The sequence below is a fragment of the Orcinus orca genome, chromosome 6 (assembly GCF_937001465.1).
Source record: "Orcinus orca chromosome 6, mOrcOrc1.1, whole genome shotgun sequence".
NCBI classification, from domain to species: Eukaryota; Metazoa; Chordata; class Mammalia; order Artiodactyla; family Delphinidae; genus Orcinus; species Orcinus orca.
In genome coordinates this window covers 109,324,173-109,345,145 of record NC_064564.1, presented here as the reverse complement: position 1 = coordinate 109,345,145, position 20,973 = coordinate 109,324,173, and the positions used below count along the sequence as shown (strand labels likewise).

Sequence of the window (20,973 nt, the reverse complement as noted above, 5' to 3'; positions counted from 1 at the left end):
GGAAAAGATACTTGATACGATTTCAATTTTCTTAAATTTACCAAGGCTTGATTTATGACCCAAGATATGATCTATCCTGGAGAATGTTCCATGAGCACTTGAGAAGAAAGTGTATTCTGTTGCTTTTGGATGGAATGTCCTATAAATATCAATTAAGTCCATCTTGTTTAATGCATCATTTAAAGCTTGTGTTTCCTTATTTATTTTCATTTTGCATGATCTGTCCATTGGTGAAAATGGGGTGTTAAAGTCCCCTACAATGATTGTGTTACTATCAATTTCCCCTTTTATGGCTGTTAACATTTGCCTTATGTATTGAGGTGCTCCTACGTTCGGTGCATAAATATTTACAATTGTTATATCTTCTTCTTGGATTGATCCCTTGATCAATATGTAGTGTCCTTCTTTGTCTCTTGTGATAGTCTTTATTTTAAAACCTATATTGTCTGATATGAGAATTGCTACTCCAGCTTTCTTTTGATTTCCATGTGCATGGAATATCTTTTTCCATCCCCTCACTTTCAGTCTGTGTGTGTCCCTAGGTCTGCAGTGGGTCTCTTGTAGACAGCATATATATGGGTCTTGTTTTTGATCCATTCAGCCAGTCTGTGGCTCTTGGTTGGAGCGTTTAATCCATTTACATTTAACGTAGTTATCGATATGTATGTTCCTATTACCATTTTCTTAATTGTTTTGGGTTTGTTATTGTAGGTCTTTTCTTCCTCTTGTGTTTCCTGCCTAGAGAAGTTCCTTTAGCATTTGATGTAAAGCTGGTTTGGTGGTGCTGAATTCTCTTAGCCTTTGCTTGTCTGTAAAGGTTTTGATTTATCCGTTGAATCTGAATGAGATCCTTGCTGGGTAGAGTCATCTTGGTTGTAGGTTTTTCCCTTTCATCACTTTAAATATGTCCTGCTACTCCCTTCTGGCTTGCAGAGTTTCTCCTGAAAGATCAGCTTTTAACCTTATGGGGATTCCCTTGTATGTTACTTGTTGTTTTTCCCTTGCTACTTTTAATATTTTTTCTTTGAATTTAATTTTTGATAGTTTGATTAATATCTGTTTTGGTCTGTTTCTCCTTGGATTTATCCTGTATGGGACGCTGCACTTCCTGGACTTGACTGACTATTTCCTTTCCCATATTAGGGAAGTTTTGAACTATAATCTGTTGAAATATTTTATCAGTCCCTTTCTTTTTCTCTTCTTCTTCTGGGACCCTTATAATTTGAATGTTGGTGCATTTAATATTGTCCCAGAGGTCTCTGAGATTGTCCTCAGTTCTTTTCATTGTTTTTTCTTTATTCTGCTCTACAGTACTTATTTCCACTATTTTATCTTCCAGGTCACTTATCCGTTCTGACTCAGTTATTCTGCTATTGATTCCTTCTAGAGAATTTTAAATTTCATTTATTATGTTATTCATCATTGTTTGTTTGCTCTTTAGTTCTTCTAGGTCCTTGTTAAACATTTCATCTGTTTTCTCCATTCTGTTTCCAAGATTTTGGAGCATTTTTACTATCATTACTCTGAATTCTTTTTCAGGTAGACTGCCTGTTTCCTCTTCATTTCTTTAGTCTGGGTTTTTACCTTGCTTCTTCATCTGCTGTGTGTTTCTGTCTCTTCTCATTTTGCTTAACTTACTGTGTTTGGGGTCTCCTTTTAGCAGGCTGCAGGTTCATAGTTCCTGTTGTTTTTGGTGTCTGCCCCCAGTGGCTAAGATTGGTTCAGTGGGTTGTGTAGGCTTCCTGGTGCAGGGGACTGGTGCCTGTGTTCTGGTGGATGAGGCTGGATCTTGTCTTTCTGGTGGGCAGGACCGTGTCCGGTGGTGTGTTCTGGGGGTGTCTGTGACCTTATTATGATTTTAGGCAGTCTCTCTGCTAATAGGTGGGGTTGTGTTCCTGTCTTGCTAGTTGTTTGGCATAGAGTGTCCAGCACTGTAGCTTGCTGGTTTTTGAGTGGAGCTGGGTCTTAGCGTTGAGATGGAGATCTCTGGGAGAGCTTTCGCCATTTGATATTATGTGGAGCCGGGAGGTCTCTGGTGGACCAATGTCCTGAACTCGGCTCTCCCAGCTCAGAGGCACAGGCCTGACACCCGGCTGGAGCACCAAGACCCTGTCAGCCACATGGCTCCGAAGAAAAGGGAGAAAGAAAGAAAGAAAAATTTAAAATAAAGTTATTAAAATTTAAAAAATTATTAAAAAGTAATAAATTAAAAAGTAATAAAAAAAGAAAAGAGAAAACAGAAAGAAGAAAGCAACCAAATCAAAAAGTAAATCCACCAATGATAACAAGCGCTAAAAACTATACTAAAAAAAAAAACAACAACAGAAAAAAAACCCTAGGACAAATGTTAAAAGCAAAGCGATACAGACAAAATCACACAAAGAAGCATACATATACTCACAAAAAGAGAAAAAGGAAAAAATATATATATATTAAAAAAAAAAGGAAGAGAGCAACCAAATCAATAAACAAATCTACCAATGATAATAAACTCTAAATACTAAACTAAGATAAACATAACACCAGAAATAAATTAGATGCAGAAAGCAAACCCCAAGTCTACATTTGCTCCCAATATCCACCACCTCAATTTGGGGATGATTCTTTGTCTATTCAGGTATTCCAGAGATGCAGGGTACATCAAGTTGATTGTGGAGATTTAATCCGATGCTCCTGAGGCTTCTGGGAGAAATTTCCCTTTCTCTTCTTTGTTCACACAGCTTCTGGGGTTCAGTTTTGGATTTGGCCCCACCTCTGCATGTAGGTCACCTGAGGGCATATCTGTTCTTTGCTCAGACAGGCGATGGTTAAAGTAGCAGCCGATTAGGGGGCTCTGGCTCACTCAGGCCAGAGGGAGGGAGGGGTATGGAACGCAGGGTGAGCGTGCGGCAGCAGAGGCCGATGTGATGTTGCAGCAGCCTGAGGCATGCTATGTGTTCTCCCGGGGAACTTGTCCCCGGATCATGGGACCCTGGCAGTGGCAGGGAGCACAGGCTTCCAGGCGGGAGGTGTGGATAGAGACCTGTGCTTGCACACAGGCTTCTTGGTGGCTGCAGCACTAGCCTTAGCGTTTCATGCCTGTCTCTGGTGTCTGCGCTGATAGCCGCAGCTCGCACCCATCTCTGGAGCTCATTTAGGCGGTGCTTTGTATCCCCTCTCCTAGCCCACCCCAAAACAATGGTCTCTTGCCTCTTAGGGAGTTCCAGACTTTTTCCCGGACTCCCTCTGAGCTAGCTGTGGCACACTAGCCCCCTTCAGGCTGTGTTCATGTAGCCAACCCCAGTCCTCTCCCTGGGATCTGATCTTTGAAGCCAGAGCCTCAGCTCCCAGCCCCCGCCCGCCCTGGCCAGTGAACAGACAAGCCTGTCTGGCTGATGAGTGCTGGTCAGCACCAATCCTCTGTGCAGGAATTTCTCCACTTTGCCCTGTGCACACCTATTGCTGCACTCTCCCCTGTGGCTCTGAAGCTTCCCCCCTGCCCACCACCTGTCTCTGCCAGTGAAGGGGCTTCCCAGTGTATGGAAACTTTTCCTCCTTCACAGCTCCCTGCCAGAGTTGCAGGTCCTGTCTCTATTCTTCTGTCTCTGTTTTTTCTTTTTTCTTTTTTCTTTTGCCCTACCCAGATACGTGGAGAGTTTCTTGCCTTTTGGGAAGTCTGAGGTGTTCTGCCAGCGTTCAGTAGGTGTTCCATAGGAGTTGTTCCATGTGTAGATGTATTTCTGTTGTATATGTGGGGAGGAAGGTGATCTCCACTCTTACACCTCTGCCATCTTGAAGGTCTCTCCCTGTTTTTATTTTTATATGTTCTCTAAGAAAAACGTTTTAAAATATTTTTTCTATCTTTATTTTACTCTTTTGTTTTGTGTTTCTTTGGTTTTGTTTTTCTTTGTTTTTTGTTTTTATTAGTTTTTTTTTTCATTGTTTTCATTTTGGGGTTCAGCTGTTTTCTTGTTTTGGGGGGTTTTTTGGCCTTTTTTTTTTTTTTTTTTTGCTTGTTTTTGTTTGGTTTTGTTTTTATCATTTGTCTTGGGTTTTGTTTGTTTCTCTTCTTTTGCTTTTTTTCTTTCCTTTTTTTTGGGGGGGGGGCATGCCATGCAACTTGCAGGGTCTTAGTTTCCCTGCCAGGGGTCAGGCCTGAGCCCCTAGGGCGGGAGCGCCAAGTCCAGGACTGCCAGAAAATTCCCAGCCCCAGGGACTATTAATTGGGGTGAGCTCTCACGAGGTCTCCACCAAGATCTAAGATCTCACAACTGCCTGCATGCTCCACTGCTGGATGCCTCAGGCCAAACAACCACCAAGACAGGAACACAGCCCCACCCATCAGCAGACAGCCTGCTTAAGGTCGTACTAAGCTCACAGACACCCCAAAAAATACCCCCTGACACAGCCCTGCCCATCAGAGGGACAAGACTCAGCTCCACCCACTAGAGCTCAGGCACCAGTCCCTCCCTCGAGGAAGCCTACACAAGCCCCTGGACCAACTTCACCCACCAGAGGGCAGACAAAAGAAACAAGAAGAGCTAAGACCCTGCAGCCTGTAGAAAGCAGACCACAAACATAGTAAGTTAGACAAAATGAGACGACAGAGAAATATGTTTCAGACGAAGGAGCAAGGTAAAAACCCACAGGACCAAATAAATGAAGAGGAAATAGGCAATCTATCTGAAAAAGAATTCAGAGTGATGATAGTAAAGATGATCCAAGATCTCAGAAATAGAATGGAGGCAGAGATCGAGATGATACAAGAAATACTTAACAAGTACCTAGAAAAACTAAAGAACAAACAAACAGTGATGAACAGCACAATAACTGAAATGAAAAACAGACTACAAGGAATCAGTAGCAGAATAACTGAGGCAGAAGAATGGGTAAGTGAACTGGAAGATAGAATAGTGAAAATAACTGCCACGGAGCAGAATAAAGAAAAAAGAATGAAAAGAAATGAGGACAGTCTCAGAGACCTCTGAGACAACATTAAACAAACGAACATTCAAATTATACGTGTCCCTGAAGAAGAAGAGAAAGAGAGAGGGTCTGAGAAAATATTTGAAGAGATTATAGTTGAAAACTTCCCTAACATGGGAAGGGAAATAGTCACCCAAATCCAGGAAGCACGGAGAGTCCCAAACAGGATAAACCCAAGAAGAAACACGCCAAGACACATATTATTCAAACTAACGAAAATTAAATACAAAGAAAAACTAAAAGCAACAAGGGAAAAGCAAAAAATAATGTACAAGGGAATCCCCATAAGGTTATCAGCTGATTTTTCAGCAGAAACTCTGCAGGCCAGAAGGGAGGGGCAGGATATACTTAAAGTGATGAAAGAGAAAAACCTACAACCAAGATGACTCTACCCAGCAAGGTTCTCATTCAGATTCGACAGAGAAATCAAAAGGTTTACAGACAAGCAAAAGCTACGAGAATTCAGCACCACCAAACCAGCTTTACATCAAATGCTAAAGGAACTTCTCTAGGCAGGAAACACAAGAGAAGAAAAAGACCTACAAAAACAAACCCAAAACAATTAAGAAAATGGCAACAGGAACACACATATTGATAATTATGTAAATGGATTAAATGCTCCAACCGAAAGACACAGACTGGCTGAATGGATAAAAAATACAAGATGTGTATATATGCTGTCTACAAGAGACCCACTTCAGACCTAGGGACACATACAGACAAAGTGAGGGGATGGAAAAAGATATTCCTTGCACATGGAAATCAAAAGAAAGCTGGAGTAGCAATACTCATATCTGACAAAATAGACTTTAAAATAAAGACTGTTACAAGAGATGAGGAAGGACACTCCGCAGTGATCAAGGGATCAATCCAAGAAGATATAACAATTGTAAATATTAATGCACCCAACATAGGAACACCTCAATACATAAGGCGGATGCTAACAGTCATAAAAGGTGAAATCGACAGTAACTCAGTAATAGTGGGGGACTTTTACACCCCACTTAACACCAATGGACAGATCATCCAGACAGAAAATTAATAAGGAAGCACAAGCCTTAAATGACACAGTAGACCAATTAAGGTAGACTTACTTGATATTTATAGCACATTCCATCCAAAAGCAACAGAATACACATTCTTCTCGAGTGCACATGGGACATTCTCCAGGATCGATCACATCTTGGGTCACAAATCAAGCCTCAGTAAATTTAAGAAAATTGAAATTGTATCAAGCATCTTTTCTGACCAGAACACTGTGAGATTAGAAATCAGTTACAGGAAAAAGAAAAACTGTAAAAAATACAAACACATGGATGCTAAACAACATGCTACTAAATAACCAGTGGATCACTGTTGAAATCAAAGAGGAAATAAAGAAACAAATGACAGTGAAAACATGATGACCCAAAACCTATGGGATGCAGGAAAAGCAGTTCTAAGACAGAAGTTTATAGCAATACAATACCACCTCAAGAAACAAGAAACATCTCAAACAACCTAACCTTACACCTAAAGCAACTAGAGAAAGAAGAACAAACAAAACCCAAAGGTAGTAGAAGGAAAGAAATCATAAGATCAGAACAGAAATAAATGAAATAGAAACAAAGAAAGCCGTAGCAAAGATCAATGAAACTAAAAGCTGTTCTTTGAGAAGATAAACAAAATTGATAAACCGTTAGACTCATCAAGCAAAAAAGGGAGAGGACTCAAATCAGTAAAATTAGAAGTGAAAAAGGAGAAGTTACAACTGACACCACAGAAATACAAAGTATCATAAGAGAGTACTACAAGCAACTCTACGCCAATGAAATGGATAACCTGGAAGAAATAGACAAATTTTTAAAAAGGTACAACTTTCCAACACTGAACCAGGACAAAATAGAAAATATGAACAGACCAATCACAAGTAATGAAATTGAAACTGTGATTAAAAAATCTTCCAACAAACAAAAGTCCAGGACCATATGGCTTCACTGGTGAATTCTATCAAACATTTAAAGAGCTGACACCTTTCCTTCTCAAACTCTTTCAAACAATTGCAGAGGGAGGAACACTCCCAAGCTCATTCTATGAGGCCACCATCACCCTGATACCAAAACCAGACAAAGATATCACACACACACAAAAAAAAATCACAGACCATAATGTTCTGGTGAACATAGAGGCAAAAATCCTCAACACAATACTAGCAAACAGAATCCAATAACACATTAAAAGGATCATGCACCATGATCAAGTGGGATTTATCCAAGGGATGCAAGGATTCTTCAATATACACAAATCAATCAGTGTGATACATCGTATTACAAAGTGAAGAATAAAAACCATATGATCATCTCAATAGATACAGAAAAATTTTTTGCCAAAATTCAACACCCATTTATGATAAAAACTCTCCAGAAAGTGGGCATAAAGAGAACCTACCTCAGCATAATAAAGGCCGTATATGACAAACCCATAGCAAACATCATTCTCAGTGGTGAAAAACTGAAAGCATTTCCTCTTAGATCAGGAACAAGACAAGGATGTCCACTCTTGCCACTCTTATTCAATATAGTTTTGGAAGTCCTAGTCATGGCAATCAGGGAAGAAAAAGAAATAAAATGATTACAAATTGGAAAAGAAGAAGTAAAACTGTCACTTTGCAGATGACATGATACTGTACACAGAGAATCCTCAACATGCCACCAGAAAATTACTAGAGCTGGTCAATGAATTAGGTAAAGTTGCAGGATACAAAATTAATGCACAGAAATCTCTTGCATTCCTATCCACTAATGATGAAAAATCTGAAAGAGAAATTAAGGAAACACTCCCATTTTCCACTGCAACAAAAAGAATAAAATATCTAGGAATAAACCTACCTAGGGAGACAAAAGACCTGTATGCAGAAAAGTATAAGACACTGTGAAAGAAATTAAAGATGATACCAACAGATGGAGAGATATACCATGTTCTTAGATTGGAACGATCAATATTGTGAAAATGACTATACTACCCAAAGCAATCTACAGATTCAGTACCATCCCTATCAAATTACCAAGACCATTTTTTACAGAATTAGAACAAAAAATTTTACAATTTGTATGGAAACACAAAAGACCCCGAATAGCTAAAGCAATCTTGAGAAAGAAAAATGGAGCTGGAGGAATCAGGCTCCCCGACTTTATACTACAAAGCTACAGTAATCAAGACAGTATGGAACTGGCACAAAAACAGAAGTATAGATCAATGGAACAGGATAGAAAGTCCAGAGATAAACTCACATACTTATGGTCACCTAATCTATGACAAAGGAGGCCAGAATAAAAAATGGAGCAAAGGCAGCCTGTTCAATAAGTGGTGCTGGGAAAACTGGACAGCTACATGTAAAAGAATGTAATTAGAACGTTCCCTAACTCCATACACAAAAATAAACCCCAAATGGATTAAAGACCTAAATGTAAGGCCAGAAACTATAAAACTTTTAGAGGAAAACATAGGCAGAACACTGACATAAATCGCAGCAAGATCTTTCTCGACCCACCTCCTAGAGTAATGAAAATAAAAACAAAAATAAATAAATGGGACCTAATTAAACTTAAAAGCTTTTACACAGCACACAAAACTATGAACAAGACGAAAAGACAACCCTCAGAATAGAAGAAGATATTTGCCAACGAATCAGCTGACAGGGATTAATCTCCAAAATTTACAAACAGCTCATGCCGCTCAATATCAAAAAAACAAACAACCCAATCAAAAAATAGGCAGAAGACCTAACTAAATAGACATTTCTCCAAAGAAGATATAGAGATGGCCAACAAACACATGAAAAGATGCTCGACATCACTAATTATTAGAGAAATGCAAGTCAAAACTACAATGAGGGGGCTTCCCTGATGGCGCAGTGGTTAAGAATCCCCCTGCCAATGCAGGAGACATGGGTTCGAGCCCTGGTCCGAGAAGATCCCACATGCCACAGAGCAACTAAGCCCGTGCACCACAACTACTGAGCCTGCCCTCTAGAGCCTTTGAGCCACAGCTGCTGAAGCCCGCGCGCCTAGAGCCCATGCTCCGCAACAAGAGAAGCCTGCACACCACAACGAAGAGTAGCCCCTGCTCGCCGCAACTAGAGAAAGCCCGCGCACAGCAACGAAGATCCAACACAGCTATAAATAAATACATACATACATACATACATACTACAATGAGGTATCACCTCACACCATTCAGAATGGCCATCATCAAAAAATCTACAAACAGTAAATGCTGGAGAGCGTTTGGAGAAAAGGGGACTCTCCTACAGTGTTGTTGGGAATGTAAATTGGTACAGCCACTATGGAGAACAGTATGGAGGTTCCTTAAAAAACTAAAAATAGATACATGCACCCCCGTGTTCATTGCAGCACTATTTACAATAGCCAGGACATGGAAACAACCTAAATGTTCATCAACAGAGGAATGGATAAAGAAGATGTGGCACATTTATACAGTGGAATATTAGCCTTAAAAAGGAATGAAATCATGCCATTTGCAGAGACATGGATGGACCTAGAGACTCATACAGAGTGAAGTAAGTCAGAAATAGAAAAATATTATATAATATCACTTATATGTAGAATCTAGAAAAATGGTACAGATGAACTTATTTGTAAAGCAAAAATAGATACACAGATGTGGAGAACAAACAAATGGATACCAGCGGGGGAAGGGATGGTGGGATGAATTGAGAGATTGGGATTGACATATATACACTACTGTGTATAAAATAGATAACTAATGAGAACCTATGCACAGGGAACTCTACTCAATGCTGTGTGGTGACCTAAATGGGAGGGAAATCCAAAAAAGAGGGGATACATGTATAGCTCATTCACTTTAGGGAAAATGAGTGATCGCACAATAGAGACCTCAGGTGAATTAATCAAATGATTAAAGTGAACATCATCAGAAATGGGATGAATTGGAATCTGAATCAATAGAAAACATCAAACAAGTGAGTGTTATTTTATAAAATGGTTGGTCTCACTGTCAGGTTCATACAAATCCAGGAAAGACTTAGGAGCTGTTCCTGACGAAAACTAGAGAGTCACAGCATTTGAAGGCAACATGTGATTCTGAACTGGATAATTTTGCTATCCAAGGACATTATTGGCACAGTTGGCAACACTTGGTGGGATCTGAGGATTAGATGGTAATGTTGTTTCAGTGTTAATTTCCTGATTTTGATGATTAATTGTTGTTATGTAGGAGAATGTCCTTTTTATTTATGGATGTTGGGACATAATGTTGGTAACTCTCAAATGGAAATAAAGTTTTTTTGTACTGTCGTGTGATTATTCTGTAAATTTGAGATTGTTTCAGAGCAAAATTAAACTTGTGTACCTGCACACGTTCATTTCTACCCCCTGAGAAATTTGAGTAACTTATGAATTCAGATTGAAACAGGATTTTACTTTGGGCCCATCCTCTTTTCCCTCTCCTTTAAATTCACTAACAAAGACAGCTGTGGAACAGGGGAGAGGGCTCCGGGTTTGAACACAGAAAACCTGTGATTAGCTCCTGGCTGTGCAACTTACCAGCTGGATGATTTGAGTCAAGTTCCTTTACCCTTCGGAGCCTTAGTTTTCAACCTGTAAAGTGAGGTAGTTGTGAGGCTCAAACACCTACCAAATGGGTACAAATGTAAGTTTATTACCGTTTTATCAGCACAGAGAATTCCACAGGGTGGGAGAAATAGCTTTTGGATACTTCCGTAAACAGTGTTCTTTTGAGCATTTTAAAGGTGAACCTGTTTTCAGTCGAATTTGTACTGCTTTGCATTTCATTTTGTGGCTCAGTTTCACTAATTAAAATGCACAGCCACCATCCTGTATTCCATGCTGTTGTAGTAGTTCATTTTTAACTTTCCATAATTGGAGGCTGCTGTGTATCCAGTGAACACTCAATAAAATTAATTGAGGGTAATGATGATGAAGACAAGATCTATAGTGTCATCGTTATTTCTCCCTACCACCCCCGCCCTGTAAGCTGGGGTTGTTTGCATTTAAAAGTTGTTGCTATGGAGTTGAGAGGATAGATTTGCTGAGAGCTTATGGTATATGATCCATAAAAGGCGGTCATGGTAGGTGTCTCACTAAGTAGAAAATGTCAAACTTGGTGTGGGCGGATCTGTTTGGCTCTTTTATTGAGCCTAAGCAGTGTCTTTTGTCCAACCCTACTTGAATATCAAACCTATTTCTGTTGTGTGCCCAGACCTCCCTGCAGGTCTCTGACTAAGGGCTCAGCCCTGCCTTTGTTACTTAGGCCTTTTATTTCTTTCAGGAGAGTCAGTGGAATGAGCTTCTTGAAACTCTGCACAAACTTCCTATCCCTGACCCAGGAGTATCTGTTCATCTCAGCGTGGTAAGTGGCGGCAGAATATTAGCAATCACTGAGAAACCTTTCCATTATTAACAGTAAGAAAGAGCCAAATGGGATTGTCTTCTGTCATCTGCACCTTCCCCACCTCCAAGTACTCTGAGACCTCAAGACAGGCCAGGGAGATGTATTTCTTTCTTTCTCTGGGATTCCATGAGAAATGGATCCCAAATGCCCCCAGGCTCCTCTCTTCCTGGCTGTCATCCCGTCGCTATCATCTCCTGAATGGCAGATGCTGGGCTTGGAATGGGATGGCTGACCCCTGCCTCCTCAGCCCCTGCGGGGCTCCTTGCCTCATGCTTTGCCCCCTAGCACTGCTGTGTCTGCCCCTTCACTGAAGCCCATCCTGCCACCCCTGAACCTTCACCGCCTTTCCCCTGTTTACCAGGGTAACCCCCCTTAGCTAAGGTTTTCTTTTTTTGCCCCAAGCAGCTTGTACACTTTGCAGTACTTAGTCACAAAACACGTTGGAACAACCTGTTTTCCTGTCTCCGCCACTGGACTGTACGCCCTCAAGGACAGGGATAGAGACTGTCTAGCACAGTTCCTGGCCAGATCGTTTCCTTGAACTCTTCTATGTACATGCTATGTGGTCTGTAGTGTGCCAGGGTGGAAAAGCCTCTGAATTACAAATTGGGAGATTTCAATCCCCAAGTCATAGTTTTGCCAATGACCTGAGTGATCTTAATCAAAACCTTTAACTTCGTGGGTCTCAATTTCCTCATCTGTCAGATAAGGCATCAGATAAGGAGTTCTTTTCCATATTTCAGTTACTGCAGTTCTCTAGGTCAAACCCTTGTCACCACCTTCATCAGAATTCTCAGATGGATCCCCTTTGACCAGCTATTGATTATCCAGGGGCTGTTTCCCCCATGTTGTGGGGTCTGAATGTTTAAGAAGTTTTGTCTTTCAGCTTCAGTAGAACCAGGTACAGTGTTGGTATTCAGTGGTAATTAACTTGGTATTTTCCCTCTTAAAGAAAATGAACATATAGGGGGGTTTTTTCATGATGATCACATTGAAAGCAATATTACTGCCAATAACTAATAATAGATCTGTTATATACTAAGTTCCTAATTTATGCCAAGTATGCATCTCTAGTGTTCAAAACAACTCTACAAATAGATATTAGCATTCTCATTTCATAGTTGAGGCTTAGAGAGAAAGATTCTTGCCCGCCCAAGGTCGTGTGGTTAATAAGTGAGATCGGGGCTTTTAAACCCAGGGCTGACTTCCAAGCCTATGTTCTTTCCACTAGGCCATGAGTGTTGAAAGAAAGGGAGGAAAGAAGGAACTGGTAGAGGTTTTTGCTCATTTTAATGGAGCATAGGAAGGAAAGAAACCTTTTTCCAGAAATTTGTATAAGGAAGAGTGTCTGGAAAAGATGAAGAAATGAGCTTTAAACCTGCCCCAGTCATTGCCGCATAGCGAAGCAACTTTGCCTTTGTCTCTGTCCCTTTTCCTAAGCAGCTTGATCTCACCGTTTCAGTCTGTAATGACATCTGACAGGTAGCTGGGGAGTAGCCTGGGTGGGTCACCAGCTACTGGGGAGGAAGGGCCTCTCCTTCCTTTGAGTGGCTGCCAGGCCTCAAGGACAAGCCATCGCAGGGGCAGGAAGAACTGTTGAGGGGGGGGGGGGTGTTGCAGCTGTTTCATGCCAGTGGTTTCTAGGAATGTTTCTGACCTCCTCTGGTCCCAGCATTTCATGGGCGATGGAGCAAGACAGAATCTCAAAGGACAGCCTGGGGAGTAGTTGGTTTTGGAATTGAGTAGGCTCACTATTTACAATCTGTTGCATTTGTAAAGGCAGATATTTTCTTCTTTCCTCTTCACAAGGAATTCCTCTCTCCATGTTGCATTTCTGAAGGGTTAGTCTCAACTGTATTATAGAGCCTGAAAAATTGATAAAATGGCAGTCTTGGACTTTCTGTCTTGAGTCACGAGAGAATGTTTCTGTGTGTCTTCTATAGGTGATTGAGAAAAATAGGAATATAAACGAACAGTTGAGAGAGTAATAATAATTTTCTATTAAAATACCATTTATGGAATGCTAGGCACTTCACATATATAACATTTATTCTTCACAGCAGTTCTGAAGTAGATATTACAATTCCCATTTACAGGTTAAAAAATTGAGGTTCTGAGCTATTAAGTGAAGTGGCCTAAGATCACATAACTATTAAGTGTCTGACTCTGTGGTCCCTGTCCTTTGTCCCTCACTGTGCCGATCCTTATTCTGTGACTCCATCACCATGTGGACTTCCATTACTGAACATTTCCTGGGACTCCCTTTTAGCCATTTGGTATAGAATTTGGTATCTCATGGCATCAAATTTAACCTGTATTTTACTTTTATTATTTTAATCCTCATTGTTGACTTGAATTAATTAACTAGTTTCCAGTTAGTTTCCCATAACTAATATGCTACATAATCTCTGTCATAATACTTCATAGATAATGTTTTGACACAAACCCACAGATTTTGGAATAGTGCACTGCAGGGGGTGTTTTTTAAGTTATCTTTTAATTTTTTTTTCTTTTTACTTTTCAGTTTATTAGTTTAATTCAAATGGCTTTAGCTATAATTTTCTCATTAAAAAGCACAGGTATAACAGTCTGTTATCGTGGAAAGAGCATAGCTCTAGTTATGCAGGCCTGGTTTCAATCCTAGTTCTGTCACCTGCTAGCTGTATGACCTTAAGTCACTTTACCTCTCTAAGCCTTAATTTACCCATTTGTAACATGGACATAATATCTATCTTAAATTTTGCTGTGGAAATTAGAGATACTATTTATAAAGTACCTGATATAAAGCCTTCCATGCAGCAGGTGTTCATAAATATCTGCTGAATATTAGACAAATAGCTTATACTGTTATTGTTGCTATTTTCGTTATTGCAGTTGTCCCCCAGGCCTTTCATTTCAGGAGGCCTGTACAACTCATTTTTCCAGAGACCTACTTATTTTGCAATTATCCAAGAATGGGGAGTGGGGAGAACTTCCTGAAATGTCACTTGGGGGTCTAGGTTTGAACTTTGGCCATGGCTAAGCTGACTTTCTCTGTATGTGACCCTTCCTGGCCTTTGCACAATCCCTTCTTTAATTGGCCAGCACCAGGCTCTTTCCATTCCTGCTTGCCATTGTTCTCTGAGTCTTTAGTAGCACGGAGGAGGTGTCATCAGTTCAGCCTGTTTTCATTTAACTCAGAGACACATGCTTGGAGATGCCTCCTTGAAAGTTCTCTGAACAGGTCAGGTTTTCAACTCCACTGAGTCTCCAGCTCCCTTCACTGGAATTTGCACTGGAAGTCAGGAGGCTTATTTGCAGAGCATGCATAGTGGAGAGACTTTCTCCACTGTTAGCCATCTGCAGTGTCTCAGGGCAGCAGTCCTTCCACTGGAGCTGTCCTTAACATCCCTTGGGCCTTCGGGGCAGATTTGGCCCGCAGCTTGTAGATGGATATAATCTCAGGTGCTGAAATGAAATGGCAGGTTTGGTTGGTAAAGACCATTCCTAAGTGAACCTAGTGATATTTGGTCCCTAGTGTCCACTTGCCTCACCGAACAATAAATTATGAAGTCTGTAGCTTTCATGTGTTCAGAAACCTGCAAACATCGTAAAAGAATTTGGCCTTTAACTTCCTTGAGCTGTTCTTTTGTATCTCAAAGAAGTTCCTCTTTCATAGCAAAGAACTCCATCTACCAAACGAATGATTTAATGCATCTGGCTTTAATCCAACATTATCCTAAGGAAATATTCCATAGACTGTTCTCTATGAGTGAAACTCTGTTTCTTCATCTGAGTGAGGAATTATCTTCAGATCATTTACCTGATTTCTGAATAATGTGCTTGTTGCATACTTTTGCAGAAATAAATAGCTTTTGTTTGTCTTTTCCAGCATTCTTATTTTACTGTGCCTGACACCAGAGAACTTCCCAGCATCCCTGAGAATGTGAGTACTTGGGCAGGGGTGGATTAAATTTTTATTCCTCTTTGTTTTTTTACTAATTTTGAAAGAAAATAAAAGGATATATTTTCCCATTATAAAAATAATGCATTATGAAAGTAAAACCAAATAGAGAATATTTTAAAAATATAGAAAGTATAAAGACAAGGAAAGATCATTATTCATACCTCTCAAAGGTAATCACCTGTTAACATGTTGATGTCTCATTGTAGTCTTTTTAGAATGTATTATTTACATAGTTAGAATCACCTATTACATAAGCATTTTGCCATTTCATTCACAGTCATTTTTGTTGGCTGCATAATATTCAATTTGCTATGTAGCTTATTTAGCTATTTCCTCGCTGTTGTGAATTTAGGGGTTTTTAGTTTTTGCTGTTGTAAATAAAATGCTTCTATGTAAAGAACTTGCCATATAAAGATTTCTTTATTAGGGTAGATATACTCAAGTAAAATTATGCTCCTACTACATTTCTATATTGGCTTTTAAGAAAGTAAAAGTAATTTTGGGTAGAAGTGTGAGGACCCCCATCCCCACCTCTTAAAGACTTAGCAGTGAACTTGAGTCTGAGGGAGCAGAGGGTAATATTTGCCCTCTGAACAAGCCGAATGACGTTATCTAGCCTAGGCTTAAGACGTATTTTCAAAATGTTTTACTCGGATTGTGAATAGTACTACGTAGAATTAAATATAGAATCACCACCACTAAGGCACTTGGTTGCTTTTTAAATTGTGGCAAAATGTACATAATGTAACATTTACTGTTTTAACCGTCTTTAAGTATATATTTCATTGGTAAACACATTCACATTGTTGTGCAAGTGTCGCCAACATCCATCTCCATTTTTTCATCTTTCCCAATTGAAACTCTGTGGCCATTAAATAACCCTTTAAACAACAACTCATTTCCCTCCTCCTCCCATCATCACCTGGCAACCACTATTCTTTCTGTCTCTATGAATTTGATTACTCTAGGCACCTCATTTAAGTAGAATCATACAATATTTGTCCTTTTGTGTTTGGTGTACTTCACTTAGCATAATGCCTTTGTGGTTCATCCATGTTGTAGCATGTGTCAGAATTTCCTTCTTTTTTTAAGGCTGAATAATATTTCATTATATATACGTAACATACTACGTTTCATTTATCGGTTGATGGACGCTTGGGTTGCTTCCACCTTTAGGCTATTGTGAATAATGCTGCTTTGAACTTTGGTGTACAGATTGAACTTTGTGTTCAATCCTTTTGATTCTTTTGGGTATGTACTTGATTACTTTTTTAAAGTACTGGAATAAGTCAGGTAATCACATTTAATTAATGAAGTTAGGCTATAGGGTTGTGATTAGGTAACAGTCTTAATAAACTGGGATTGTCGAAGATATTCACAAAGTTTACTATCTACGTGATTAGGCTCTGGTGGAAAACATTGCTTTTTTTTGGTTTGACATTAAGTAATAAAAAAATCCACACCACAGTTACCATTTTAACAACAATAGCTAATGTTCATTGAGTACTAGTCCTTGTCAAATAAGGTATTCAATGCTTTACCTGTATTTTCTCATTTACCTCTCGTAATAAGCTTAGGTAGTCAGTACCCTAATTATTATTTTATATAAGGAAACAGAGGTCCTGAAAACTTAAGTAACATATTCAAGGTCCTACAGCACAGAAATGGTAGAACTGGAATTCAAACATTGATCTTTCTGATACTAGAAACTGAGTTCTTATATATTGTGCTACACTTTGAGCCCATAATTTTACCTTTCATCTCTCAAAAAATTCCATTGAAATGATAAGAGAACTATAAAATTAAGGAGAAAAATGTCCACGTAATGGCAGAAGGAGCCACCATGAGCTAGAAAATTTGAGGAATTTCTGCAACGTAAAGGAGATGGTTATTGAGCAGTCAAGAAGGTGTAGACAATGAAGGAACCCAAAAAGAACTGGAAAAGTCCTGCAGAAAGAGCAGAAGCCAGGGCTGTGGCATGGAACATTTATAAAAATTGATTATGGGGCTTCCCTGGTGGCGCAGTGGTTGAGAGTCCGCCTGCCGATGCACGGGACACAGGTTCGTGCCCCGGTCCGGGAAGATCCCACATGCTGTGGAGCGGCTGGGCCCGTGAGCCATGGCCGCTGAGCCTGAGCGTCCGGAGCCTGTGCTCCGCAATGGGAGAGGCCACATCAGTAAGAGGCCCGCATACCACAAAAAAAAAATTGATTATGTGCTAGATTGCACCGAAGAATTCAAAACAGGAAAACTCAAACTCTTACAGGCCACTGTCTTTTATTACAATGAAATAAACCTAGAAATTAATGATGAATAAAGATTTTAAAAATATTCATCTACTTGAAGGAGTGGTTGGGTCAAAGAAGATAAAACATTGAAATTGGATATTATTTAGATAATAATAATTATCTAATAATTAGTGAGAACACTGAACAACAAAAACCTAACAGATTTGGCCAAAACTACTCTTGTGAAAATTCATAGCTTTGGATGCTTTCATTATAAATAATAACTTTAGAAAATTATGAACTTGACTTGCAATTCAAGAAGCCAGAAGAAGGATAGCGATAAAAAAAATCCAAACTTGAAGAATAAGTTACAATGTAATTAGTTAGAAAATATTGTTAAAGTAAAATTGAAAAATAGACTTTTTAAAAACTAAATTTCTAAAAACAACAAAATAATCTTAGACGTATCCAATAAATTTGAAAATTGTGATAATATAAAAATTTCTAGAAAAATGTAACTGATCCAAGTCACCCTAAGAAATAGGAAATATGAGTATAGAATCATAACTTGGAAAGATTAATGGAGTTCTATTGACCTTCTCCACCCCTCGCTGCTATGAATGTGTCAGGTTTAGTTGGTTATATAGGCATGGTAAGGAACAGATATTATTACTGTTTAAACTGTTCCAAGTCATAGGAATGGTATGTATATATGTGTATTATAAGCAGGAAAAGAGGGCTTCCCTGGTGGCGCAGTGGTTGAGAGTCCGCCTGCCGATGAAGGGCACGCGGGTTCGTGCCCCGGTCCGGGAGGATCCCATGTGCTGCGGAGCGGCTGGGCCCGTGAGCGATGGCCGCTGGGCCTGCTCGTCTGGATCCTGTGCTCCGCATACGGGAGAGGCCACAGCAGTAAGAGACCCCCGTACTGCAAAAAAAAAAAAAAAAAAAAAAAAAGCAAAAGAAAAAATCATTGTAGTCCCTGAGGAAGTCATGTTCTGAGTTTTTCTTTTCTTCATTTCTGTGATAGTAGTAGTTTTCAAGTTGTTCTGCCTGGAGCCCTGCCTGAGGTTCTTTGGGACATGGGAAGGACTGAGAGAGCTAAACGGCTGACCCACCAGGGCATGGATGCTTCTGCTTTATTCAGAGCAGGTTCATTTCTATCTACTTAAATTGGGAATTCAGTAATATTTTGTTTGAGATAAAAGGGTTCTTTTGATTTTTTATTTTTTTAAAGCTTGGAAGCTACATTTTAAAAAACACAATGGGGGAGGATCATATCAATTATATACCTTTATACCTGCTTTTTCTATGACAATGTATTCTGAACATTTACCTGTGTTATGAAAAATTCTTTACAAATATCTTTGTTGTAAAAAAAATCAAACAATTCAGAAGTACATATTAAAAAAAGTGAAAGGTCCCACATTACCACCATCCCAGCCCCACCATCCCTCCCCCACCCCAATCCCATTCTCCATCCAGAGTTTGATGAGTGTCATTTCAGACCTTTCTCTATGAATTTACATGTTAAATGTATGAATCCTTGTGTGTTGTAGACATTTTTTTAGACATAAAACAGTACTATTCATACTGTTTGGCAACTTATTTTTTTAATGTACTCTCAAAACTGTTCATATCTTTCATCTATGTTAAGTGATATTTTTATTTAATGGTATTTTATTCTTATGAAAGTAATACATATTAACGGCTTAAACAGACATGTAGTATCACATAATTGTTGATGAAGTTTCCAAATTTTCCTTTATTCCCGTTCCCCAGAGGCAGCTACCTTCAGGTTTTTAGCAGTTGTAGTATTTCTCTCCATGTGTTTACCTGACATGTTCATATTGCTGTTCTTAATTTTTCTGTTTCAGATAACAGTTATTGACTTTCTCATGGAAGATGAATTTAGGTCTTTTATTACCTCTGATCCCCTCTCCCCCAGAAACACACATATACATAAAGTATCCTTTTCTCACTCACGTTTCCCCTCCCCCATCCTTTCTCTGTCTTCAGGAAAAAATTTAAATCAAAAGTTAATGTTTACATTTCAGTGAGCAAGCTGAATCATATGATAGATTATGATATGTTTTCTTTCTTATACTTTTGTCAAATAAGAGTTCCTGGATTTCACATCTTACTGCTTATCTTATTCCTTTATTTTGGTGAAACATTTTCCAGTAGTTTCCTGACAGTGTTGGGGGCAACATGTTTAGACCTTGCATGACTGCGAATGACTTTATTCTACTCTAGATAGGGTTGGGAATTACCCTCAGAGCTTTGAAGACATAGCTCCATTGACTTCTAGATTTCACGTTGAAGCTTAGAAGTCTTGATCCGTTCTGATTGCTGGGGTCTTTTTTTGTTTTCATTTTGGGTGGGGTTTTTTTGGATCCTTTATTTGTCTCTAGTATCTTGAAATTGTACAGTGATTTGCCTTGCTATGGGTCCATTTTCATCTACTGTGCTGGATATTTGGTGGACCCATACAGTCTGAAAATTCATGTCCTTTAGAGCTGGGAAATGTTCTCACATTATTTCTTTGAAAAAATTCTTTATTTTTTTCTCTTTTCTTTCTCTGGGGTCTCTGTGGTGGCATGTTAAGCTTCCTAGTGTTGATCCTTTAATTTTCATAACTTTTCTATTTTCCATGTCTCTTTTGGTCTTCTTTCTACTTTCTTCAGCTAATCTTTCCACCCTTTTGAATTCTTTACTTCTGCCATCACTGTTAATATCCAAGAGCTTTTTGGTGTTGTACAATAGATTATTCATTTTTTAATGGCATCTTGTTTCATGGGTACAACATTTCTTCTTATTGCTTTGACACTGTTATTCATAAATTTAAAATATTTTTCTTCTCTTTGCATTGTTTTCTTGCTTAGAGGTCCTCTCTTCTGTTTGTTTGTTTTGTTCTGTATCTTTGATTGTAGAGGCCTTTCCTCAAATAGGTGCCCAATCCTATCTGAGTGAGGCCTTAAAAAGCTAATTGGAAGCTCTGTGTTCATGAATGGGGCTTGTTACCTGGTGGGCTTTACTGTAGATCATGGCTTAGAGGCCTGGCTACTGGGGATGAGGGGAGGATTTTAAATGTCAATATCAGAATCTTTTCTTTTGGACTAGTCAGTTTTCTCTTGCCAGTGACTGTAAGCTTCATAACACGTGTTCTGGAAGCTGAGTGGGGTGGTAAGTTACAGGATATGAACATTTAGCATGTATACTTTAAGCTCCCCTCCCATTTTTTGTTTAATTCTTTATCCCCTGTCCTCAGCTGTACCTAGTGTTCCCAAACCTTTCTGGTTACTAGAAAGTAAACAGTTTTTCCTCAGGAGGGGTGCCAAAAGGCCAGTTGACTAGCTGAGTGAGGTGGGAGAGGAGAATCTTGGGATCGAATTACTCTTCTTT

General features: G+C 39.3%; 1 protein-coding gene across 6 annotated transcripts in view; it reads left to right on the top strand.

Annotated features, from left to right (window-relative positions):
• The window catches only part of DENND1A (DENN domain containing 1A), a 541,841-nt gene that overhangs the window by 268,823 nt on the left and 252,045 nt on the right, over positions 1-20,973 (top strand). For 5 of the 6 annotated variants that reach the window (XM_012532876.3, XM_033427225.2, XM_033427223.2 and 2 more), the window contains 2 exons: positions 11,275-11,355; positions 15,269-15,322. In XM_012532876.3, coding sequence (XP_012388330.2) covers positions 11,275-11,355; positions 15,269-15,322 — 135 coding nt within the window. The remainder of the gene's footprint in view (positions 1-11,274; positions 11,356-15,268; positions 15,323-20,973) is intronic. The other variant, XM_049711434.1, reaches the window with a different exon arrangement.